This window comes from Silurus meridionalis, chromosome 21, assembly GCF_014805685.1.
Source record: "Silurus meridionalis isolate SWU-2019-XX chromosome 21, ASM1480568v1, whole genome shotgun sequence".
Classification (NCBI taxonomy): Eukaryota; Metazoa; Chordata; class Actinopteri; order Siluriformes; family Siluridae; genus Silurus; species Silurus meridionalis.
Window position 1 is genome coordinate 8,161,484 of NC_060904.1, and position 23,314 is coordinate 8,184,797.

The following is a 23,314-nucleotide window of genomic DNA, read 5'->3' on the forward strand; positions in this document are numbered from 1 at the left end:
TTTAAGTCAGCGTTATTTCTCATAAGCCTGAGAGAGAGAGAGAGAGGAGAGAGAGAGAGAAAAGGAAAGAAAGGGAGAATGTTAAATTGTATTTTTATAAAACCACAACCATGATCCCATGATCCTCACAAGATTATGCGTAGAGTAAAGTTTAGTCTGGGTGCTTGAAACAATAGAAAAAAATTGTCCTTAACAAGGTCTGATTTGTAGGTAAATGTAACATTGTACTGTATAAAGTATTATATGACTATTTTATAATATAAACAGACAAGTATCACGTTTCCTTTGACACTTAAGTACCTTCCAAAGTGATCACTTTTGTACTTTTCAAGAGGAAAAGTAAAAGAGGTACTTTTTCATGAAGTAATATTCAAGCTGGGGATTGGTATGTTTGCTTCAGTACAGGAATGTTCTTTTGTCCACCACTGGTAATAACTCCACTTTCAGTTATTATGCAATTGAAAATATAAAGCATTACCTTGTACTGTACATGACTATAATGTTAATATTTTTTATTATAACTACTTACTTACTAATGACTATTTCTTACTAATTCTACTATAAATTATAGCAGAGCAGCTGTTTAAAATTATATATAGACAGAGAAAAAAGAGCGATAGATCGATTGATAGACAGACTCAAACACAAACAGTACTACACTTGAACAGGAACTGTTTTACGGACATTCCACAAAATTGAAACTGACCGCAAAACATTACATTGCTCAATCTATCCTTTAACTCCGATATACTGCGCTTTAGTGTTCTTTCCACTGTTGGATGAACTTCAGTAAAATTACAAATACCTTGTTAAACAACTACTCTATTAAAAATACTCCTTTTCTATTCTGTACTTGGGTAATAATACAAAATCCTTCTTTTAAATCAGAAGTGAACTATTATTTAATAACTTATGCAATTCATTGTTCAATACTTCACCCAAAACCTAAAACCAGACTATGATATTGGTCATGCAGTTCCATTACTGCTCTATGCTAGAACAGAAAGTAAAGCGCGTATGCCAATCTCCCTGGATTTGTTCCAGATCTGCCATAATTTATTGTGACTAAATTAATACAGTTTTAAGGATTTATCCTCTGCCTGTGCTTTGCTGGTTTGTCAATCTGGGGGAAATCAGTGTTTCTTTTAGATAAGATTCCAAGTAGAACTTTTTCTACTGGTTATATGTGAAATATTTGTCCTACAACTTACAATGTCAAAATGGATTGTAAGTCACAGTGCAAATAACCTCTTAAACTTTAAATCTCTGCTGCTTGAAAAGTAAAGGAATGCAAATTTCCTATTTATACAGTACGTATATATCTCCTACACAACAGGCCATATTATTTACATAAAAAAAAAAAACATAACACATCATGTAAAGATTCAGTAGTGATTTATTGTTTTCCAAACTGCAAAATGGAAAAAATTAAAATCAACCCACAATGCTTAACCATTGTAGTATCATCTTCATGCCAGTGATATACATTGTTCAGTGGACATGATACTTTCATTAGTGACCTTTTAACCATCAACACAGCCACAATAAAGATGACAGGACCAGCAAAAAAATAAAAAATAAAATAAAATATCCATATTATTACAAAGATACACTGAAAGCACAGAAAAATAGACCTTTCTCTGGCACTTTGTAGATATCTCACAAGCTCTTCCTATGTACAGTACAACTGATAAAGAGTATGAGGGGTTTCGTTGCATGCCTCCGGTTTACCTGGAGAGAACGAAGAACTGCACGTAGGCAGCGGCTGCGTTCTGAAATTGCACTCCATGTCAAGTCACAAGAACGTCATTTTAATGCATAGGGGGCTAAACAAACCTTTAATCCCGTTTGACATACGAAAGAAAAAAAAAAAAGGTTAACAAATATCAAAATACAAATAAATAAAACATTGAATCTACGTTTACAGAATCTTTCAAAAACATCTTATTGAAATAAAACCTAAAAGGAATAAACAAGAAAATATGAACTTAAAACTTTTAAAACTGACAACATATTCTAAACATTTTGGTTTTTAGACACACTGACATTCATTTTGATTCAATTGAACATTTGCTGTTCTTGCTTGCTTTCTCTTCCATGATGGGCAACAACTAGTGGACAGAAGGCACAGTTTAAAAAAAAAAGGGGGGAATGGGGAAATGAAAAAGAAAGATGAAAATTATATATAACAATTAAACAGAACAGACAGTATGAAATGTGCAAGTAAGCCCACAAGCTAAAGCTGTGCTCTGAACAAAGAACATGGAAATGAAAGAAAATCAAATTGCTCGTCACTACAAGGAATTCCCTTAGAATGATGATGGTACTGTCCAAAGTTGACCAGGGAGTTTAATACACAGAATGGACACCAGATGGCGATGTTTAATACGTAGTGATGGTGAGCGTGCAGTAACAGCTTTAGACACCGTGCTCTGCAGAATCGCCGTGAGGAAGAGATCCTTGGTGGTCCACCTTGTCTCCCTTGTAGCCCATCCATCCATCCATTCCCCAATCAATCCCATTCCTCATCTGGCCTTCAGCAGCATTCAGTTTGCAACCCTGAACCCTTTTCCTCTGTTTGACACAGCTTTCATTGGGCTACATAGAAATCCCAAACGCCAGCTTTAAATCTACTTCCCGCTTCCTTTTCCAGCAGCATGACAGAATTTAGAAGTCCTGATGTACATCACTCAGCTTCCTCACTCTCCTTCCTGGTTAGACCTAGACAGCAAAAGAAAACAATAAATGAATGTACAGAAGAACATTTTTCCAAAGCAGTGACATGGCTTGAAGAAGGCTTGGGCATCAGACACCCTTTCAGTTCTCACTAAGCTGATACATGTGAGGTACTTTAAAGATTTTAGCAATTTCCAAAGTTCTTATAGTAATTCGGAAGGGTTGTAGCTCAGAGTTTAAGGCTCGGAGTTACTGATCATAAGGTCGGGGGTTTAAGCCCTGGTATTGCCAAGCTGCCTCTCGTGGGGCCCCTGAGCAGGGCCCCAAACCCTCCAGTGCTCCAGGGGTGCTGTAACATGGCTGACCCTGCGCTCTGACTCCAGCTTCCTAAATCGCTGGGACATGCAAAAAAATAATTTCCCTGTAGGATCAATAAATTCATCTAAATTAAAAAGTAAAAATACAATAAAATCAATAGCACAAAGATGATGTACAGAAATAGATTTTTTCTATTTATAAATTAATCCCTGATGAGCAAGCCAGTGGCACAGAAAATCTCCCTGAGAGAACCCATCCTCATCTAGGTGGCACCAAACGTCCATATTTGTTTCTGTATTTGTAGCTTTTCATGAGTCATCATAATCCTGCCCTACAGCTGGTTCTGACTCTTCCAGAATTGTTCTTTACTCATAGTGGCACTGCGGTAAATCGACTGCTGGTAAGCTAGTCACATGACAACTCACCAAAAAAAAAAGAGCTCTTGGAAGTTATTTTTATCTGTCGTGGCAAATCACAGTGTAAACAAGTTATCTGGTGGATTTCCCCAAAGATCACAAAAGGTGTGAATTTGGACTAGTGCATTTTAGTGCACTAAAATGATGCCAAGTTTCCTATCTAATACTACATTTGTAAGGATTTATAGAGTACTTCATTGAACACTGAATTTTTATTGTCTGTATTTAACCCTGATTAAAATTCTTACCCTAATAAAAAATTGAGGGCCACAACATTTCAGTCCTCTTACTTATGGACATTAACTAGCTAAGACAACGCAAATATAAACAAACACAAAAGAAGGAAAAAAAAAGGGGGCATTTAAAGAGACACCGAGTTCATATTAGAATCTGATCCATGCATACCGACATCAAAATTTACAGCGAACCATCTGCTGGTTAATATTCATACCATTTGTTGATCTGTATTCAGTGCAAGACATTCACGCTCAGCAGAGTGCACTCAGAAACATCCCACAATGTGTATGGTGTTGTATTTGTGTTAATAGTAGTTAGGATAAGACTACATGGAAGCTGATTAAAAAAAAAAAAATAGTAATAAATAAAAAATTGTTTCTGACCATCGACAGTACTACATTTACCCTCAAACAAATCTTTGTCTTTTTATACAATATTTTAAATGAAAACATCAGATCTGGATATTAGGTCTTAATACTAGAACTAAATTGGAATTCAGGAAACCTACATGGAAACCCTGTCCAGACATAGAAATGGCTGCTACAAAAGAGTGTGACTCAATTTATGTACTATTTACAAAAACTAGTTGAAATCTCTATTATATAAAGACAAGAAACCAGACGCACCGTGTTTACCTTGTTTTTAAGTCACTCAAGTCGTCACTTTGAGTCGTCTCAATAACGGTTGCTCCTGAAAATAAATCCCGCAGTTGTCTACAAAAACCAGAGGACATCAGATAGCAGACAAACTCTCAGCTAACCTGCACTACAAATGCAAGTAGATCGTTTTAGCTCTTTAAAGTAAGCAGTTTTGACCTATCCATTAGTTCAATAGATGATTTGTTTGAGTTTTTATAAGCCAATGAGTCTGCTTCATGTCAATATACCAAGACTGAAACATTATGAAGCTAAAACTTTATTACAAATAGTTTATGTTTGAGTTTCATAGTGATTGATGAGGAAATTAGTAGATGTTCATGTCCACGGGAACAGAGTTATCAGTGCCCAAAACTGTGTACACAACATAGATAATTTCATAGCTATCTTTTTCTCGGTTGCGCCACTTCAAGTAGTTTTTACCCAATCATATTTCAATCATCACGTCACGTGTCGCCGGGGTGAAAGGAATCTGCCTTGAGGCCTTATTAATCAATGATGGGCGCCTGCATCGTAAAGTACACAAGAATAAAGATCGCTTTAACCAATCAGATTTTGACGTGGGCACATCAGCGCCATCTAGCAGGCGTACAATAATGAGCAAACCGCAAAAGCTATATATATTCGTGTGTACAGTGGAACCTCGGGTTACGAACGCCCCGGCATACGTATAATTCAGGTTACGAATCGCAGTTCATAAAAAATGTTGCCTCTAGTTACGAGAAATTTTTTAGGATACGAGCGTTGCGCACGGAAAAATCGCAGGCAGGTTAGTTTTTACGTATCGCCACGTGCTCGCTGCGCCTCGCAGCACATACACATCCGCCGTCGCCTAACAGTGTGGAATTACTGAACTTTAAATACTGTACGTATTCCTATCACCATGCCGCCAACAAAGTAGCCTGATGGAAATTCTCCTTCCAAACAATAACTCTCCTCCTCCCGCTTTCACGGACGCCGCTCCATCATGCACGCAGCGAGACTTCTTAAAGGTAAGGTACCATTTAAAGATTTATTTTTTATATGTTTATATGTTTTTATATGATACGATTTCAATATAACATGTTAAAAGTAAATAATATTAGTGAATATTGGCGTTATTTTTTTTTTTAAGAAACACCTTTTGGGTGTCCAGAACGAATCAAGTTTCTATTCATTCTTATGGGAAAATTTGTATCGGGATACGAGCTTTTCAGGTTAAGAGTAAAGTGATGGAACCAATTAAACTCGTAACCCGAGGTTCCACTGTATTTAAAAGCATGTCGTTTCTATTAAGAGGTGAATAATTTCAGGTAGGACACCACTGAAGGCCCCGCTGTCAAATACATGACCCGTCACTGTAACATCACGACTAATAAACTAATTTACACACCTTTTCCCTGCAGTTATACTTACAGGCCATCCTTACACTATTCAGCAAGTTACTTTTATTATGCAATACTAGCAATGGCTGCTGTAATCTACTTTCAATATTTTCTTGTTAAACATTAGAAAATCTTTGAAAAGTAACTCTGCTATGTGGACATTTCATTGCATCACGCTTCTACTCTTGAAACTTTTCCAGTTGCAATACGTGAGGCACTGACATGGCTCTCATCAATCAGTCTGTGTAATGAACATTTTCTTTTTCTAATGTGCTACGCATGTCCTGGTACTGAGATCATACTGGACATATGGATGGTCAGAAATACAAATCAAATAAAGAAAAAACCCAATCTATATTCAATGTGACTCTAGATTTTAATTTGTAATGATATTTTCTTATTTAGATTTTCTCATTTAGATTATTCCAGGAAAAACCTGACATGTCTGATCCTGACTTACTGTGCAAAGGGACACCTGCTTATTTGTGCAATTATCCGATCAACCAATCATGTGGTAGCTTGGATGATCCTGTGCCAACCGTAGCCTCAGCTTCCTGCTTTTGGCAGACAGGTGTAGAACCCATTGTGGTCTTCCGTAACCAGTTCACAATGTCTTCTGACCTTTTGCCATCATTTCTGCCTGTAAAAACTAGATAACTGTATAAACTCTAGAGACTGCTGTGTGTGAAAATCCCAACTATCAGCAGTTTCTGAAATTCTCAACCAACCACACCTGGCACCTACAACCATAATACGATTAAAATCACAGCTCGCCACTTTCCTTGATATTTAATGTGAACATTAACTGAAGCGCTTGAGCTGTACCTGCATGATTTTACACACTGATGAATGCATGAATGTGCAGGAGTACAGCTCTCCTGAATAAAGTGGCCAGTGTTTGTTTCTTCAAACAACATTTGTGTTGCACGTGACATCAAGAAATTTCCGACAATTTTGCATAACGAGGGAGTGAATAAATAAATGAAGGAAGGAAAGAAGGAATTTATTAATGAATGAATTAATTGAATTAATAAATAAATATCTTGTGTGTTTTAAGTAGAACAGTTAAGCAGATCATATGTTTAAAAAATAAAAAACACACAAACACACACACACACACACACACACACACTAGTATTACGCAAATAGTGTCTAACAAATGTAAACTATTCAATTTATTATTATTTATTAATTAAATAAATGTAATTCGTGCATATTTAATCAATTACTCAATTTAATCAATATAATAGCGCAATAGTATAATAGTGCAATAGTGTATTGCATTTGATTTATTCTATTTTATTTTTAGATATTTCATTTTTGTACTTAAATCAAGCAGGCATTTTATTTAAAATTGTTTTAAAAAAAAAAATGTAAACTGTTGATGCATTTCTTGTACAGAAACTGTACTGAAATTAAACCAAATAGTGGATTTTGCGTCCCGTTACATCCCCAGTGGTAACTGAAAACTATAAGAGAAGCAGTGCTACTGCTGCCCCTAACAGTGTCTGTGCCAATTAACCTGGAGGCCTGTGTGCTAGAGTTAGACGATATACAGGCAGAAGTAGTTTCCTGTTAAGAACAGCAAAAAGCACCTGAAGGCTCCAACAGAGGATTTATTCTCGGAAGTCAACAGACAACACAGTCCACGCAAATTAGTGAATCTACCACAATCAAAATCAGGCTGCCACCTACTCTGCCCTATCTAAACATTCACAAAGGCAAAATACAGACCAACAACTCAAAGATCAGTGGCACCGACCGAACTGGCCTGGTTGTGTGCCTAAACATTACATACGGTAACACTGTTCTGGCTTGTGAGGCTTTAAATTCGCTTTATAAATATTACATACGTCTAAATGTCTAGTGCGTGTTCCAGCCAGTGCACTGTAGAAACAGAACACGAACGCATCAATCGAGAAGGGCACCTGTACAAGAAGAGAAGCTCCAGTATGTGGCAGCTGTCAGGAGAAAGGTCTGGGCTGGCTGTTAATGTCAATCACACAACCACACCTTCATGCACACAGACACATTCACATCAGAAAAGCTCCCCTGATAGCAGAGTATAAAAGGAGGATAAAACTGTAAAACCTCATGCTCTCACACAAACAGAGCAGCAGCTTGCAGTGACAGCAGTGCAGCAGTCCTGTGCTGGACAAGGCCAGGGTGGCATGAGGGCGATACCTGTGTGTGTGTTTGGGGTGGGAAGAGAGTGGAGTCCGGGAACAGAGAGGAGCTTTAGCAGTGCAGAGCGTCTATACCTGCTGGAGTGAGGACCAGGGCCTGCAGGATGTCCGACAGGGACACAATACCCACGATGCAGCCGGCCTCGTCTACCACCACCAGCCTGTGCACCTGTAAATAGACAGAAAACACTGAATGGTATGTTGTTATATAGATCTTAGTGTAAATCACTCTATCTTACTGTTCAAATTGCTTTCAGCCAAACCCCAGTAACTTAAAAACTGACCTGTACATAATGTTCACATTGATGTATTGTGTGTTCTGCTTGTGTAAAGTTGAACAATAAATAATTTCAGTAATGTTCATGAAATAAATCTGGTTGTTGACCGTTAATCCTTGATCTATTCACCAAGATTGCAAACTTCTGAATTTGCTAATTAGGTAACTGCTAATTTGGGCAAATTTTTGCTAGTATTTGATATGTAGGGGTCCAAGCACCAAAGACGCTTACAGAAAAATTTATTATTTAATTATTATATACAGGTAGTCCCGGGATTACTAAAGAGATGTGTTCCGATGACCCCATCGTAATTCGAAAATATCTTAATTCGATAGCCTAGCCTACCCAGGAGTCTTAAAGAGTACAGAATTTAGCAAAACAAAGCAATTTACAGTATGTATCTATGTATACGATGCTATGTTTGCCTGGCACGCAAAGTGAAAAATATTTTTTTTGTTGTATCACTATGGTCATCGTACGATTAAAAAGCCGAGCCGAAGGTCGAACCATCGTCACTCGAGGACTAAGGTAGGTAAAGTAGGTAAAGATATAACATGTACATTGTAAATCATTTTTTTATCCAGAAACCATTGTAAAAAGACTTGCATTCATGGTTATAGCTAAATTAGCAAAGCTTATTCTGAGACTCCCCAGAGCTCAACTCTGCTCTAAATATCTTGAAAACTATTACATCTGTGTTCATGGGCGCATGCAAATTCAGCATATATTTGACTGTGAAAAGCTCAGACACACCTCAGCTTGACCACCACGTACGTTGTGTGTGCATAAATGAGTGTCTCATGGAAACTCACCTCAGCTTTGACTATCCTGTCCACTATGGTCTCCAGGGTCTCCAGTCTGTTGCACTTCATGACGCCCTCAAAGTACTGAGAGCGATGCATCAATGCCTGAGTCACGCTAATGTCCAGGTTATTGTAGGTCTTTTCAGCAGCAAGATTCTACACAAATGCCCGGTACATATACATGTAAAGATCTCATGGCGTTCAATAAATCCCTGTATAAATGGTTCTAGTGTCAAGAAAATACTTACAATGACATCAAATTTGGAATAAATATCTACAACCTTTCCTGTAAAGAAAGCAGAGGGCAGTGTGTACAGTGAGGTCTCATGATCCAATGTTTTAGTATCTGGATTTGTGAGAACAGTAGATTTGCTGTGTGCTTTTACCAGACTCGTCTACCACGGGCAAAGCTGAAACCCTCCTCTCCACGAAGATGCTCAAAGCCTTGATTATAGGTGTGTCGGGATGAATGAAGGCGATGTTTCTGTACGTCCCGATGCCCAGGTCTGCCAGGCTCTTCTTCATGAAGGCAGGCTTTGGCATCTCACAAACCTGAAAAGAATAAAGAATAGTTATCGTTTATTTTTCTGATTTCAAATAATATGTACAAAATCAGCATGACACTTACAAAGAGCTGCAGGAACTTGAGGATCCTCTTGTGTGTTAGGATATAAAGTGCATTCCCACTGACGGGGTCGATAACGGGCAAGCGGTGAATCTTGTTCTTGATTAGTGAATACACGGCGTCGAATATGCTGCCAAATACACAGAAAGCATTAGATCATCTCTGCTTTTATCCTCTTGAAATCAAACTGTTTTGTACTAAGGCTGATGCACAGAAACCTGCTGGGAAGAAGTTTCCACATTAGCGAAATTGTTTCGAGCTGAACATCAAAGCTCAACCTAAAGTAAGTGTGTTCAAAGCCTTGTCCATTACCCTTTTTTTTTTTTATTTTTTTAAGAGGATCCTTGCTGAATTATTTACTGGACTAAAAAGTCAGAAAGGTTCACTGCAAGAGAGAACACGCACACATTTCCAAAAGTATTGGGTCACCTGGTCATAAATCTGGTATGTGTATTGCATTCCATCTTATAAATCCCTCCACTCTTCTGAGAAGATATTTAGCTAGATTTTAAAGTGTGCTTATGGATATTTGTGTTCATCAGCCACATAGGTGTTATAAAAGTCAGGTACTAATGTAGGTGAAAAGGCCTGGGGTGCAGTCAGCGGTCCAATTCATCCCAAAGGCGTTCAGTAGAGATGAGATCAGAGCTCTACAGCAGGCCACTCAAGATCTTCCTCTCCAAAGCATGTAAACCAGATCTTCAAGGAGCTCATTCTGTGCACTGTTATAGCGCATCTAAAGCCCTCCTGTACAATTGAGTGCCTCCAGCTTGGAAAAGAACCACATATAGCAGAAAAGGTCAGGTGACCAAATACTTTTGGAATATAGTGTGTGTGTGGGTATGTGTGTACATATTTTGCACACACGCACATCTCAATCTCGCCTCCCTCACCTTGTCACCAAAACATCCTACATGTGCTTTCCCTCTAATAAACTCATTTCTAATCTTATCCATCCTCGTCACTCCCAACGAAAACCTTAACATCTTCAGCTCTGCTACCTCCAGCTCTGCCTCCTGCCTTTTACTCAATGCCACTGTCTCTAATCCATACAACATCGCAGGTCTCACCACAGTCCTATAAACTTTCCCTTTTATTCTTGCAGATACCCTACTATCACAAATCACTCCTGTCACTCTTCTCCACCCACTCCACCCATATATACATATACACACACAGTATATATGTATGTATATTATATATATATATATATATATATATATATATATATATATATATATATATATATATATATATATATATATATATATATATATACACACACACACACATATATACACACACACACACACACACACACACACACACACACATATATATATAAAAAAAATGCGTTAAGGCAAATTAATTTTAACAGCACTAACTTTAACTGTATCGTGCATTTCTGTTTGACAATTTTTAATTAAAATTATAAATAAATATATAAAAGAGGCGAAATGAAAACACATTTATTGACATCCTTTCTTTACTCAGATTTTTAAAAAGAATTAAGCACAAATCTGCCAATTACAACAATCCTTGTGGAAACATAAAAAGTTCCCTTTGGTGTCCTGATGATTTACAGAATTTAAAACACCATATTCTTTCTTAGCCAATTTCTTTAATCAACATGGGCATGAAGAAAAAAATATTCTTGTAACTGTTCGAGACTATTAAAAACTTTAAAAGGAACATCTAGAACAAAAAAAAAATTGCAATTAAGTTGTGATTAATCACAAGTCAAAAAAAAAAAAAATTATTTTAATCGATTGACAGCCCTAATATATACATTATCTCACAAAAGGGAAAAACTGTAAAAATGAAACTTGGATATATTTTATAGTAGGTAATGTGCAGCTTGTATAGCAGTATTGATTTACCCTCCTCTAAAAATAACTTAACATACGGCCATTATTGTCTAAATAACTGCCAATTAGGAGTACATCCTAAGTAAAGATGTCAAAACTGCCTTAATCCTCCTGTGCACAGAATTTACCAGAGCTGCACAGGTTGTTGCTGGGATCCTCTTCCACTCCTCAATAATGACATCACAAAGCTGCTAGACGTTAGACATGTGTTTCTCAACCTTCCGCTTGTGGATGCCCCACACCTGCTCAAAAAGGTTCAGGTCTAGAGACATATTTAGACACTCAATCACCTTCACCTTCCTTAGCGTGACAATTGTCATCTTAGCAGTATGTTTGTGGTTGTTTTCATGTTGGAAAACTGCCGTTCGACCCAGATTTTGAAGGGAGGGCATCAAGTTTTGCTTCAGAATGTAACAGTACATGTTGAAACCCATCTTTCCCCACAATGAACTACTGCTTCCCAGCAGCACTCCTCCAGCCCCAGACCATGATGCAACCACCACCATGCTTGACTGTAGGCAAGACACATTTTTCTTGGTTCTCCTCACCAGGGCGTCGTCACACATGCTGAAAACCATCTGAGCCAAACAAGTGTATCTTAGCCTCATCAGACCACAGGACATGTTCCAGTAATTCATGTTTAGGACAGGTTGTCTTCAGCAAACTGGCTTTCTTGTGAGCCAGCTTCAGAAGAGGCTTCCTTCTTGGACGACAGCAATGCAAACCAACACCGACTGCAACATCTAAAGCAATGCTGGCAGCACTCATGAGGTCAGTTTTTTGAAGACAGCTTTTGCACCTGACGCAAAGCACGAGGACTTAACTTCTTTGATCGACCGTTGCGAGGCCTGTTCCAAGGGGAACCAGTCTTGGAAAACCTATGTATGGTTCTGGCCACTGTACTGTAACTCAGTTTCAGGGTGTTACTGATCTTCTTATAGCCTTGGCCATCTTTGTGGAGAGCAACAATTCTAAGCATCAAATTTTAACTCCTTTAATACAAGATTTGTAAAAATGTGTATGACAGACAAAAACATGATGGATAGGACATGTGGCTTTGCATGGTTACACAATGTATAGCTGTTATCACTTAGGGTTTAGACAATAATGGCCATATGTTGAGTTATTTTTCGAGGACAGTAAATCTGTACTGCTATACAAGTTGAACATTAACTAATCTAAAATGTATTTTAGTTTATTTTCTATAGTATTGTCCCTTTAGAAGAAATACTAAAATGGTTGCTAAAATGTATATATACACACAAATAAAAGGGAAATCAGAAAGCTACTCAAATTCTCTCTCTCTCTCTCTCTCTCTCTCTCTCTCTCTCTCGTGGAACTGCACTGTAACCATATTCGGTCTATGAAGGAGTTTTAATGATCAGACTGCAAATGAACACATTTATTCAGAATTCGTAAGAGAACTTAAAAAAGCAATGCGAAAATCCAAAATGCCAATGGATTTTGGAAAATTCCGAAAAACATTTGCAATGTATGATAGCAAGCTATAGATACGTTATTTGAGCAAAATAGAATGCAAGGAGATGCACTGAGGTAAACCTGGATTTCAAACCAGGTTGCCAAAGCTTTACTGAATTTTATGCATAAACACTTCTTTAATCTATTCATCTTATCTTTACTTTGCTATTCAACAAAATAAATAGCACCATATAAAGCCTTGTGTCTATGATGGTCATCATTGCAGTGACTCAGCTGCATTTAGCATGTGCTGTGCTTATGAGGTGCTCAATCATAGTTTACTTCTTATTTAGCCAGTTTCAGAGACTTACCTTGCATCTGGTGATATGTTGACTAAAGGTTTAAAAGTTTCTTGTAAATAGAGCTCTGTTGAAAGAAAAACAAAGGAAACCTTCAGTGGCATTCGACCTTTATTATAAAACGGCTGAAAACGATTGATAAGTAGCGGATACCTCTCCAAGTTTCGATCTTATGTTCCTCCAGCTCATAGATCTGCACCTAAAACCCAAAAAATTCTCATGAGCAGGTCAGTCATTAAAAAAGTATTTGCAAGAGTGTGTATAACAGACTGCCAAAAAGAAACCTGTGTCTCCTCACTGAACGTTTACTACATCTACAAAATTATATACTAGAGGCACCGTTATTTGATTGGTGGTATAATCTGCAAAACCCCATAGCGATAGTTTTTCCGGCTGGTGTCTGTTGCTGTAGCAGCTGCCAAGGTCTGCTGTAGGTACATAGTGGCGAATCACTGTCACGTGCTGTTTGTTTTTGCACACAAGATTGCGCACTGCACAGGAAACGCACTGCACAGGGAGCGCATGCTGACTGGAGAGCGCTTTATTACATTTATAATTTATGACGTATTAAAGTATTATTACATTTATAATTTATTATGTCATAAATTATAAATGTAATAATACTTTAATATATGATTATATATTAATAAAGTATTAATACATTATAATACATTGATAAAGTTCAGTACATATTTTTTTCTTTTTGCTTTTAGTTTTTTTATCCAGTATCTATTTTTTCCCCCAGAACTAACGGTTGATTAATCGGGTTATCGGCAAGTACGGTCCAACCTAGATATCAGTATTGGTAAAATACTGTTTACTGTATCGGGACCAATACGGTATCCGTAAAATCTGTCGACCTCTAATATAGAAACAATCCATTAGCCTGAGGTAATTAGGAAGTAGAATAACTGATCTGGAGATTGCATACTACACACCTATTTTCCTCTGTACCAGGGAATGATTGTGACCTTGTCCCAAGAGAAAAGAGGGAAAAGTAGCAATAAGGGAACCGCAAGAACCAGATCCTCTAACGAGATCTCACCGCAGGGACTTCAATTAAGATCCATGTAGAGCATGGTGACGCAACGCGTCTAGTGCAGCTCTAAACATGGATCAGGTTTGAGCAGAGCTCTGGTTGCACAGACTGCTAGTGCATGGCGTATGTGTGTGCGTGTGTAGGTGGGAGTAATGTCTCTAAGCTGTGTTAATAACGACCAGAGCGAAAAAAGCTCGTCAGCATCGTAACCAACCTATTAAGTAGATGAAATTAGCCAGAAACACTGTGAATCAACTGGATTAATCCATTAGATGGCACAGGGCCTGAATAAAAATGACTCATTGAGCTTAAAGACAAATTCCAAGTTTGATTTTATCAACTGAAACGAAAAAGGTGCTTCTGAGCTTCTATAAATGCTGGCCTGAAAGAAGAGAAGTAGTTACAGTAGCAAGAGGGAAGCAGTGAGGGTGGCCTTGAGTAATTCTCCCTCAGGCCATTAACTGAAAACTGAAGAACAATGACTCGTAAATCTCAATGACGTGTTGCCTAAACTTTACGGTAATAAAACTTTAGAGGGATATATAACCTCCGTTAGTTGAGTTCTAATGAGAGAAAGGCTGGACGGAGACCATGAAAGCATGTCTGAGATACAGCAATTGTGGGATATTTTTATCTGCTAAAATGTGCTGCATCTGCTGGTTACAGGCTCACTGCCATTAAAGAGTGCGTCTACTAGCCAGGAAATGCACCGGACTGCAGTGCAGTATTTATGGACCATACAGTATGTAAACATACACACACTGTAGCAGTGAAACACACATTTATGAACACACACACACACACACACACACGCACACACCCACCCCAAATGTAAATGCAAAAATCACATATTTAAAAATCACAGATCACATACCATTGGTGACTTGTAGTATCTGTGAAGTATATTGATGAAGTCTGTGATTGTTAGCATTCCTGAGGCAGGAAAAAGAGAAAAAGTCAGAATAGTTGAATCTTACATACAGGCATACACACACACACACACACACCACACAGATATGGACACAGAGACATAACTAGAGGCATGCACAGATGGACACACAGACATGGACATACAGAGACTTAGACATCCACACACTTTTTATATATATATATATATATATATATATATATATATATATATATATATATATATATATATATATATATATATATATATATATATACAGGAGTGCAGAATTATTAGGCAAGTTGTATTTTTGAGGATTAATTTTATTTGAGGATTAATTTGAACAACAACCATGTTCTCAATGAACACAAAAACTCATTAATATCAAAGCTGAATATTTTTGGAAGTAGTTTTAGTTTTAGCTATTTTAGGGGATATCTGTGTGTGCAGGTGACTATTACTGTGCATAATTATTAGGCAACAACAAAAACAAATTCATACCCATTTCAATTATTTATTTTACCAGTGAAACCAATATAACATCTCAACATTCACAAATATACATTTCTGACATTCAAAACCAAACAAAAACAAATCAGTGACCAATATAGCCACCTTTCTTTGCAAGGACACTCAAAAGCCTGCCATCCATGGATTCTGTCAGTGTTTTGATCTGTTCACCATCAACATTGCGTGCAGCAGCAACCACAGCCTCCCAGACACTGTTCAGAGGTGTACTGTTTTCCTCCTTGTAAATCGCACATTTGATGATGGACCACAGGTTCTCAATGGGGTTCAGATCAGGTGAACAAGGAGGCCATATCATTAGATTTTCTTCTTTTATACCCTTTCTTGCCAGCCACGCTGTGGAGTACTTGGGCGTGTGTGATGGAGCATTGTCCTGCATGAAAATCATGTTTTTCTTGAAGGATGCAGACTTCTTCCTGTACCACTGCTTGAAGAAGGTGTCTTCCAGAAACTGGCAGTAGGACTGGGAGTTCAGCTTGACTCCATCCTCAACCCGAAAAGGCCCCACAAGCTCATCTTTGATGATACCAGCCCAAACCAGTACTCCACCTCCACCTTGCTGGCGTCTGAGTCGGACTGGAGCTCTCTGCCCTTTACCAATCCAGCCACGGGCCCATCCATCTGGCCCATCAAGACTCACTCTCATTTCATCAGTCCATAAAACCTTAGAAAATCAGTCTTGAGATATTTCTTGGCCCAGTCTTGACGTTTCAGCTTGTGTGTCTTGTTCAGTGGTGGTCGACTTTCTGCCTTTCTTACCTTGGCCATGTCTCTGAGTATTGCACACCTTGTGCTTTTGGGCACTCAGTGATGTTGCAGCTCTGAAATATGGCCAAACTGGTGGCAAGTGGCATCTTGGCAGCTGCACGCTTGACTTTTCTCAGTTCACGGGCAGTTATTTTGCGCCTTGGTTTTTCCACACGCTTCTTGCGACCCTGTCGACTATTTTGAATGAAACGCTTGATTGTTCGATGATCACGCTTCAGAAGCTTGGCTATTTTAAGACTGCTGCATCCCTCTGCAATATATCTCACTATTTTTGAATTTTCTGAGCCTGTCAAGTCCTTCTTTTGACCCATTTTGCCAAAGGAAAGGAAGTTGCCTAATAATTATGCACACCTGATATAGGGTGTTGATGTCATTAGACCACACCCCTTCTCATTACAGAGATGCACATCACCTAATATGCTTAATTGGTAGTAGGCTTTCCAGCCTATACAGCTTGGAGTAAGACAACATGCATAACGAGGATGATGTGGTCAAAATACTCATTTGCCTAATAATTCTGCACTCCCTGTATATATATATATATATATATATATATATATATATATATATATATATAGAGAGAGAGAGAGAGAGAGAGAGAGAGAGAGAGAGAGAGAGAGAGAATTGGAGGGAAATACGAATGAGACTCTGATGATCATAGCTCTGAGCCCACACTCTTAATTTACAGAATTTCTCTACGGAACCAACTGTGCAGAAGTGTATTATATTTTTTGCTTAGGAGACGTGCTGATGCAACGTGTGCAAATAAAACTGCTGATGCCTCAAATACACAGGAGAGCTGAACATCAGTAATAATAGTGCACTGTGTTAGCAGTACTATGAGGGTGCCATAATCTCTCTCTCACACACACACACACACACACACACACGCACTCTAGGCCTAGCAACCTTTCTTTACAACTGCACAATAGAACAGCTCATATTATAACTACTACACAGGCAGAGGGAGAAAAAACACCACAGTTCATACACAGTGACTTTCGGGCTTTTTTTAAGCACTTGCTACATGATTATAGTTATTCATTACCCTTATATTGTATTCATGCATTTTAAATAGCATAAAAAGTTAGAGTCCACTTTTAAGGCTAGACAATAAGGTTACTGGACAACCAGGGCCAACATAAGGCACTGGAAAGGTTTATTGGGCTGTGGCCAATTTCCACCTCACTAGTTACCACTACCTTATCTTAGAAACACAATTTAGAGTGGGTAAGGCAAAGACATGCTTCCTCTGAGATGCACAGTACATTTTTATTTGTATAGCGCTTTTAACAATGGACACTGTTTTAAAGCAGCTTTACACAGATCATGTGGCAAGAAAGAATTAATGAGATTGTTCTTTAGAAGTGTAAGTTTGTCCCAACTTGGCTTTTGCAGCTTCACAGGGCAGCCTAAAGCACTCGGAGGAAAACACTATCTGGCATCTTTCACATACATACAGCTTACAGACACTAGAGATTGCCAGGTGTTGCTGTGACTGACAGTCAAGATAGTGGAATACCAACTCGCCAACCCAGAGAGGACCGCCAATTGTGAACCCTTGGCTCCTAGCCATCAAAGAGATTCGTGCTCTAAACAAATGAAAAAGATTTTTGGCAGATTTCTATTGTGCCATTCAGGAGCGGTGACTCATTACATGCATGACCTTCCTAATCAGCATTAATTACATCTGTGTATTGTCATGTGGCCAATATCCAAAAGTAAGATTCATATAAGAAATAAAAGCTACAAACTAAAAACCAAATTAGTCTGAATTATGTCTACACTAAATAATCAAAATGTATTTGGACACCTGACTTTTTTTTTATCTATATCTGGTTCCTCCCCAAACTGTTACTCACAATTGCATAGAATGTCTTTGGAGGTGGTAGTTCGGTTACGAGACCCAAACCTGTTCCAGCATGACAATGCTCCTGTGCACAAAGCCTGCTCACATATATTTACATAGGTTGTACTGGAAGAGCTTGAGTGGCCTGCTGCAGAGCTCAGACCTTAAACCTACTGAACACCTTAAATTGGAACATTGACTGCACCCCAGGCTTCCCAAACCCTACATCAGTACCTGACTTTACTCATGCCCTTCTGGCTCAAAGAGCTCAAATCTCACAGACCACACTCCAAAATCACGTGGAACATTTTCCAAGAAGAGTCAAGGTTATTATAACAGCAAATGAGGTTTGGGTGTGGAATGGGATGGTCAAAATGCCTATATGAATTTAACAAATCAGAAGTCAATACACTTTTGCCCATGTAGTGCGTATACGCATGTGTCTTGTCGAATGATGTAATACATTGTATTACAATGATCTTACAAATTTAATTAGAACGGTTAAATACAGACTGATGTGTGCAATCGTTTTCCTTTTATTCACAACTCTGGCTGAATGTGGATATTTGCATGGAACTGCATTAATGCAGAGTGATTGCCACCTTAACTAAAAAACTGAAGGATCCGGTATTTTCGTCTGTTCTTAACAGATGGTAAACTCACAAAGCAAGGAAGAAAGAGAGAAAGAGAGAAAAAGGAAAGGCATTTTAGCTTTAGACCACCAAGAAGCAGTGTACAACATTGAAATCTCTCAAGCATCATAATCCCGTGCTGCTGCCATTGTGCTTCAGCTGTCGGTGTGTGATAGGTGCAGCGTTAAACTGTTACAGCTTCGCTGACGGGTGCATCAGCTGTTATGCTTTCTGGCATAAACAGAGAGCTTCTTTAATTATAAACCACTGTCTACACCTGGTTCTGCAACTACATCTGCTTCTGGCAATTTTTTTTATTCAAAAATCAAAACCCAAACAAGGCCACCATTTTATACAGCAAAGTCCTTATTCTCCAGCATTCTCATCGCACATAAACAAATGGATTCACTTCCAATACTTTAGGCTTACATGCTTTAGTATCCTTCAAGCTGGACCAGCTCAAGCACTTATTACAGACATACAACCCCTGGCAAAAACTATGGAATCATCCCTCTCAGATGATGTTAATTTAAATGTTTAATTGTATAGAAAAACAAAACAAGCACATATATGCCAAAAAACAATTTTCACTCAACAATCCAAACTGGCTGTATAAAACACTTAAAAAAAAAAAAAAAACAAAGAAAGATATAGTCAATTACAACTGTTTTTACAGCTCAAACATAGGAAAAAATATGGAATCACACAAATCTGAGGAAAATTATATGGAATCACCAAATAAAAACACTACTAGTACTTTGTTGCACCACCTCTGGCTATTATAACAGCTTGAATTCTCTGAGGCATGGATTTAACTAATGACAAACAGTATACTTCATCAATCTGTCTCCAGCTTTGTCTTATTGCAGTTGCCAGATCAGCCTTGCAAGTTGGAGCCTTGTCGTGGACCATTTTCTTCAATTTCCACCACAGATTTTCAATTGGATTGAGGTCCGGACTATTTGCGGGCCATGCCATTGACATTATATGTCTTTCCTGTAGGAATGTTTTCACAGATTTTGCCCTATGGCACGATGCATTATCATCCTGAAAAATGATTTTACCATCACCAAACATCCTTTGAACTGATGGAATAAGAAAAGTGTCCAAAATCTCAACATAAACTTGTGCATTTATAGAAGATGTAATTACTGTCATCTCTCCCATACCTTTACCTGACCTACAACCCCAGATCATTAATGATTGTGGAAATTTGCATGTTTTCTTCAGGCAGTGTCTTTATAAATTTCATTGGAACGGCACCAAACAAAAGTTCCAGCATCATCACCCTGCCCAATGCAGATTTGTGATTCATCACTGAATATAACTCTCATCCAGTCATCCACAGTCCAAGATTGTCTTTCTTTAGCCTACTGAAACCTTGTTTTTTTTCTGTTTAGATGTTAATGATGGTTTTCATTTGGCTTTTCTGTATGTAAATCCCATTTCTTTTAGACGATTTCTTACAGTCTGGTCACAGACATTGACACCACTTTCTGCTCATTTGTTCCTCTCTTGTTTTGTTGTGCATTTTCTGTTTTCAAGGCATATTGCTTTAAGTTTTCTGTCTTGGCGCTTTGATGTCTTTCTTGGTCTACTAGTACGCTTCCCTTTTACAACCTTTCCATTTGATTTGTACTTGTTCCAGATTTTAGACACAGCTGACTGGGAACAACCAACATCTTTTGCAACATTCCGTGAAGATTTACCTTCTTCGAAAAGTTTGATAATCCTCTCCTTTGTTTCAACTGACATCTCTCGTGTTGGAGCCATGAGTTATGTCAATCATCTTGGTTCAACACATCACTAAATGTGTGCAAGCACTCTTTTTTAACTGCAGACTAATTAGCAGTTGTAATCAGATACAGGTGTTTGTTTTAGAAATGCAAAGTGCATGGTGATTCCATATAATTTTCCTCAGATTTGTTTGATCTGTAAAAAAAGTTGTAATTGACTATAGTTATCTTTCTTTGTTTTTTTTTTTACTTCAAGTGTTTTATACAGCCAGAAGTTTGGATTGTTGAGTGAAAATTGTTATGTGGCATATATGTGCTTGTTTTTTTTCTACACAATTAAACATTTGAATGAACATCTTTTGAGAGGGGTGATTCCATACTTTTTGCCAGGGGTTGTAGAAAAAAAAAAAATCCAAAAGGAAATCATCTCTGCATGATTACCAGCTATTATGACACAAATATGTATCCGTTGTATTGCTTATAGCCAGAATTTACATAACGCCCAGTCAATGCAAACTAATGAAAAATAGGTTGCTGCTACCGAAAATTAAAAAATTCTGAAAAGGGTGAATGTTCCCATTTATGCAATCAACAGCCGAGCACGAAAGAGGCTTGATTGTATGTTTCCTTTAGAAATGTAAGCATTTATTTTATTGCCAAAATAAAGCCCTGCAAAAATGATAGAATCGCCTAAATTGAAGATCCGGCATTTTTTACTTTATAGCCAATAAACAAAATATAAATTATCACAATACAAAAACATTTTGCTTAATAGCTTAACATTACGGCATCTTGAAACGTACCACAAACAAATGGATTTAAAATATTTTAATTCATTGCATTTTCCCCTCCAATAAAAGTAGAGGAAAACTATGGCATTAACATTAAAAAAATCTAAATTTGTACATAAAACCCAGAGGAAAAGCAATGAAATACTGCAATGTTTGGGAGATAAACTACATTAATGAAGTACAATATTCTCCATCAAGCTGGTTTTAAGTCTTTTTAAATTCCCACCATAACTTTTGAAATCAAATTAAGATCCATACTGCTTTCTGGTTATGTTATTGAGCAGATATGCCTTTAACTGTCTTTGCTTAATAAGAGGAAGCATCTCATCCTGAAAAACATCACCACCATCAAACCTAGTTTTAATGATGGAATGTCTAAAATTTCACCAGCGCACTGACTTCTGAGGTACTGACTGCCAACTCTCCCAGTCCATTACCTGACATACTGTACAACCACATGACAAAAAACTATTGGGAAATTTGGTTTGCTTCTGGCGGGCCGCTTATACATTTCATTAGAATGGCACCAGAGAGAACTTCTACTTACCAACATGGATTAATTATTCATCACTGAATATCACATTCATCCAATCATCCTCACTCCATGATTACTTCTCTATAGACCACAATAACCTTACAGTTCTCTCACAAACACTCCTGTTTCTGCTCATTAGTTTGGTGTTTATTCTGTTGTGCAGTTTCTATTTTCAAGCCATACTGCTTTAAGATTTCAATCCTGATGTTTTCACATCTTTCTCAGTTTATCTGATTATTTTCCTTTTGTAGGCTTCCCAGGTTGTTTATACTTGCACCAAACTTTAGCCACAGCTAACTGGGAACAGCCAACATCTTTCGCCACACTCTGTGCTGGGTTTTCTTCCTGTTTGGGTATCATAATCCTTTCCATAGAATAGCAAATTATAAGGTTATTCCATAATTCTTTCCTCACCATTGAGTGAACCCATGAATTTTACCAGGGGTACACATGAAAACTCGCATAGTTTGTTTTAAGGAAGTGAAGGCATAACATTACATTTTCAATTTAATAGCACTAGCATAAGGCCTTCTAATGTGAAAGAAAACTATTTATTTATTAAGAACTCAAATTTCCTAGCTTGCATAACATGAGGACGGACAGTATGGATGGGGTTCTTTAAAAATGTATTTTCACTTATACTGATATTAGAGTAACCGTTATATCCTTCTATATTACACATCAACAAGCAGCAGTTCATCAGTCATGCTGTCTGGTTTGCCTTGTTGGCGTGTGAGATGTAAGAAGATCTCGCGTATTACAAACACTACAACAGTCGTATAAAAAATTTACAAGCGTTACAAGAATTACATACGTTTTTCTTCCTTCATATGTAAAAAGAAACCTGGTACCTGCATTTCTAAAAGCTTTTAGAGAATTTCTAGAATGGAATATATATTTACACACACACACACACACACACACACACACACACACACACACACACACACACACACACACCTTATTTGACAGCTGATGGTCAGCTTTATTTGCCAGAGCAAAGTCCAACAAATGTTTGAATTTTCTTTAGAATTATGAAACAGTGATGTAGATGCTATTCTTGTTTAAGCGTGGGTTGGCTTCAAGTGCTGGATGGTGGTTAGGAAAGATATGCAACCCTGCAGCTATCAACCACCACACTTAACTCTTCTAGATTGTGAGGCATTAACCCTTTTAACGAATCACTATCTAAAGCTATCTCCCCAGGAGCTGGACTGTGGGAGTTTTAAACTAGGATATGCCACAGGTTTATGTGTTTTCTTTTAAAAAAAAAAAAAAAGAACAAAGTGGAGGCTTGTCCTGCATTCTGCAACTTCATTAAAAT

At 37.8% G+C, this 23,314-nt stretch overlaps 1 protein-coding gene across 4 annotated transcripts in view; it reads right to left on the minus strand.

Annotated features, from left to right (window-relative positions):
- Nucleotides 1-1,378: 1,378 nt before the first annotated feature.
- The window catches only part of prkag2a (protein kinase, AMP-activated, gamma 2 non-catalytic subunit a), a 92,361-nt gene continuing 70,425 nt past the window's right edge, over nucleotides 1,379-23,314 (minus strand). For 3 of the 4 annotated variants that reach the window (XM_046877604.1, XM_046877605.1, XM_046877607.1), the window contains 9 exons: nucleotides 15,119-15,177; nucleotides 13,359-13,404; nucleotides 13,218-13,272; nucleotides 9,563-9,689; nucleotides 9,321-9,486; nucleotides 9,183-9,220; nucleotides 8,944-9,090; nucleotides 7,929-8,022; nucleotides 1,379-2,721 (listed from right to left, as the gene is read on the minus strand). In XM_046877604.1, the coding sequence (XP_046733560.1) occupies nucleotides 2,687-2,721; nucleotides 7,929-8,022; nucleotides 8,944-9,090; nucleotides 9,183-9,220; nucleotides 9,321-9,486; nucleotides 9,563-9,689; nucleotides 13,218-13,272; nucleotides 13,359-13,404; nucleotides 15,119-15,177 (767 nt within the window). In that variant the 3' untranslated portion in view covers nucleotides 1,379-2,686. Of the gene's footprint in view, nucleotides 2,722-7,851; nucleotides 8,023-8,943; nucleotides 9,091-9,182; nucleotides 9,221-9,320; nucleotides 9,487-9,562; nucleotides 9,690-13,217; nucleotides 13,273-13,358; nucleotides 13,405-15,118; nucleotides 15,178-23,314 lie in introns of all 4 variants that reach the window. The other variant, XR_006928957.1, reaches the window with a different exon arrangement.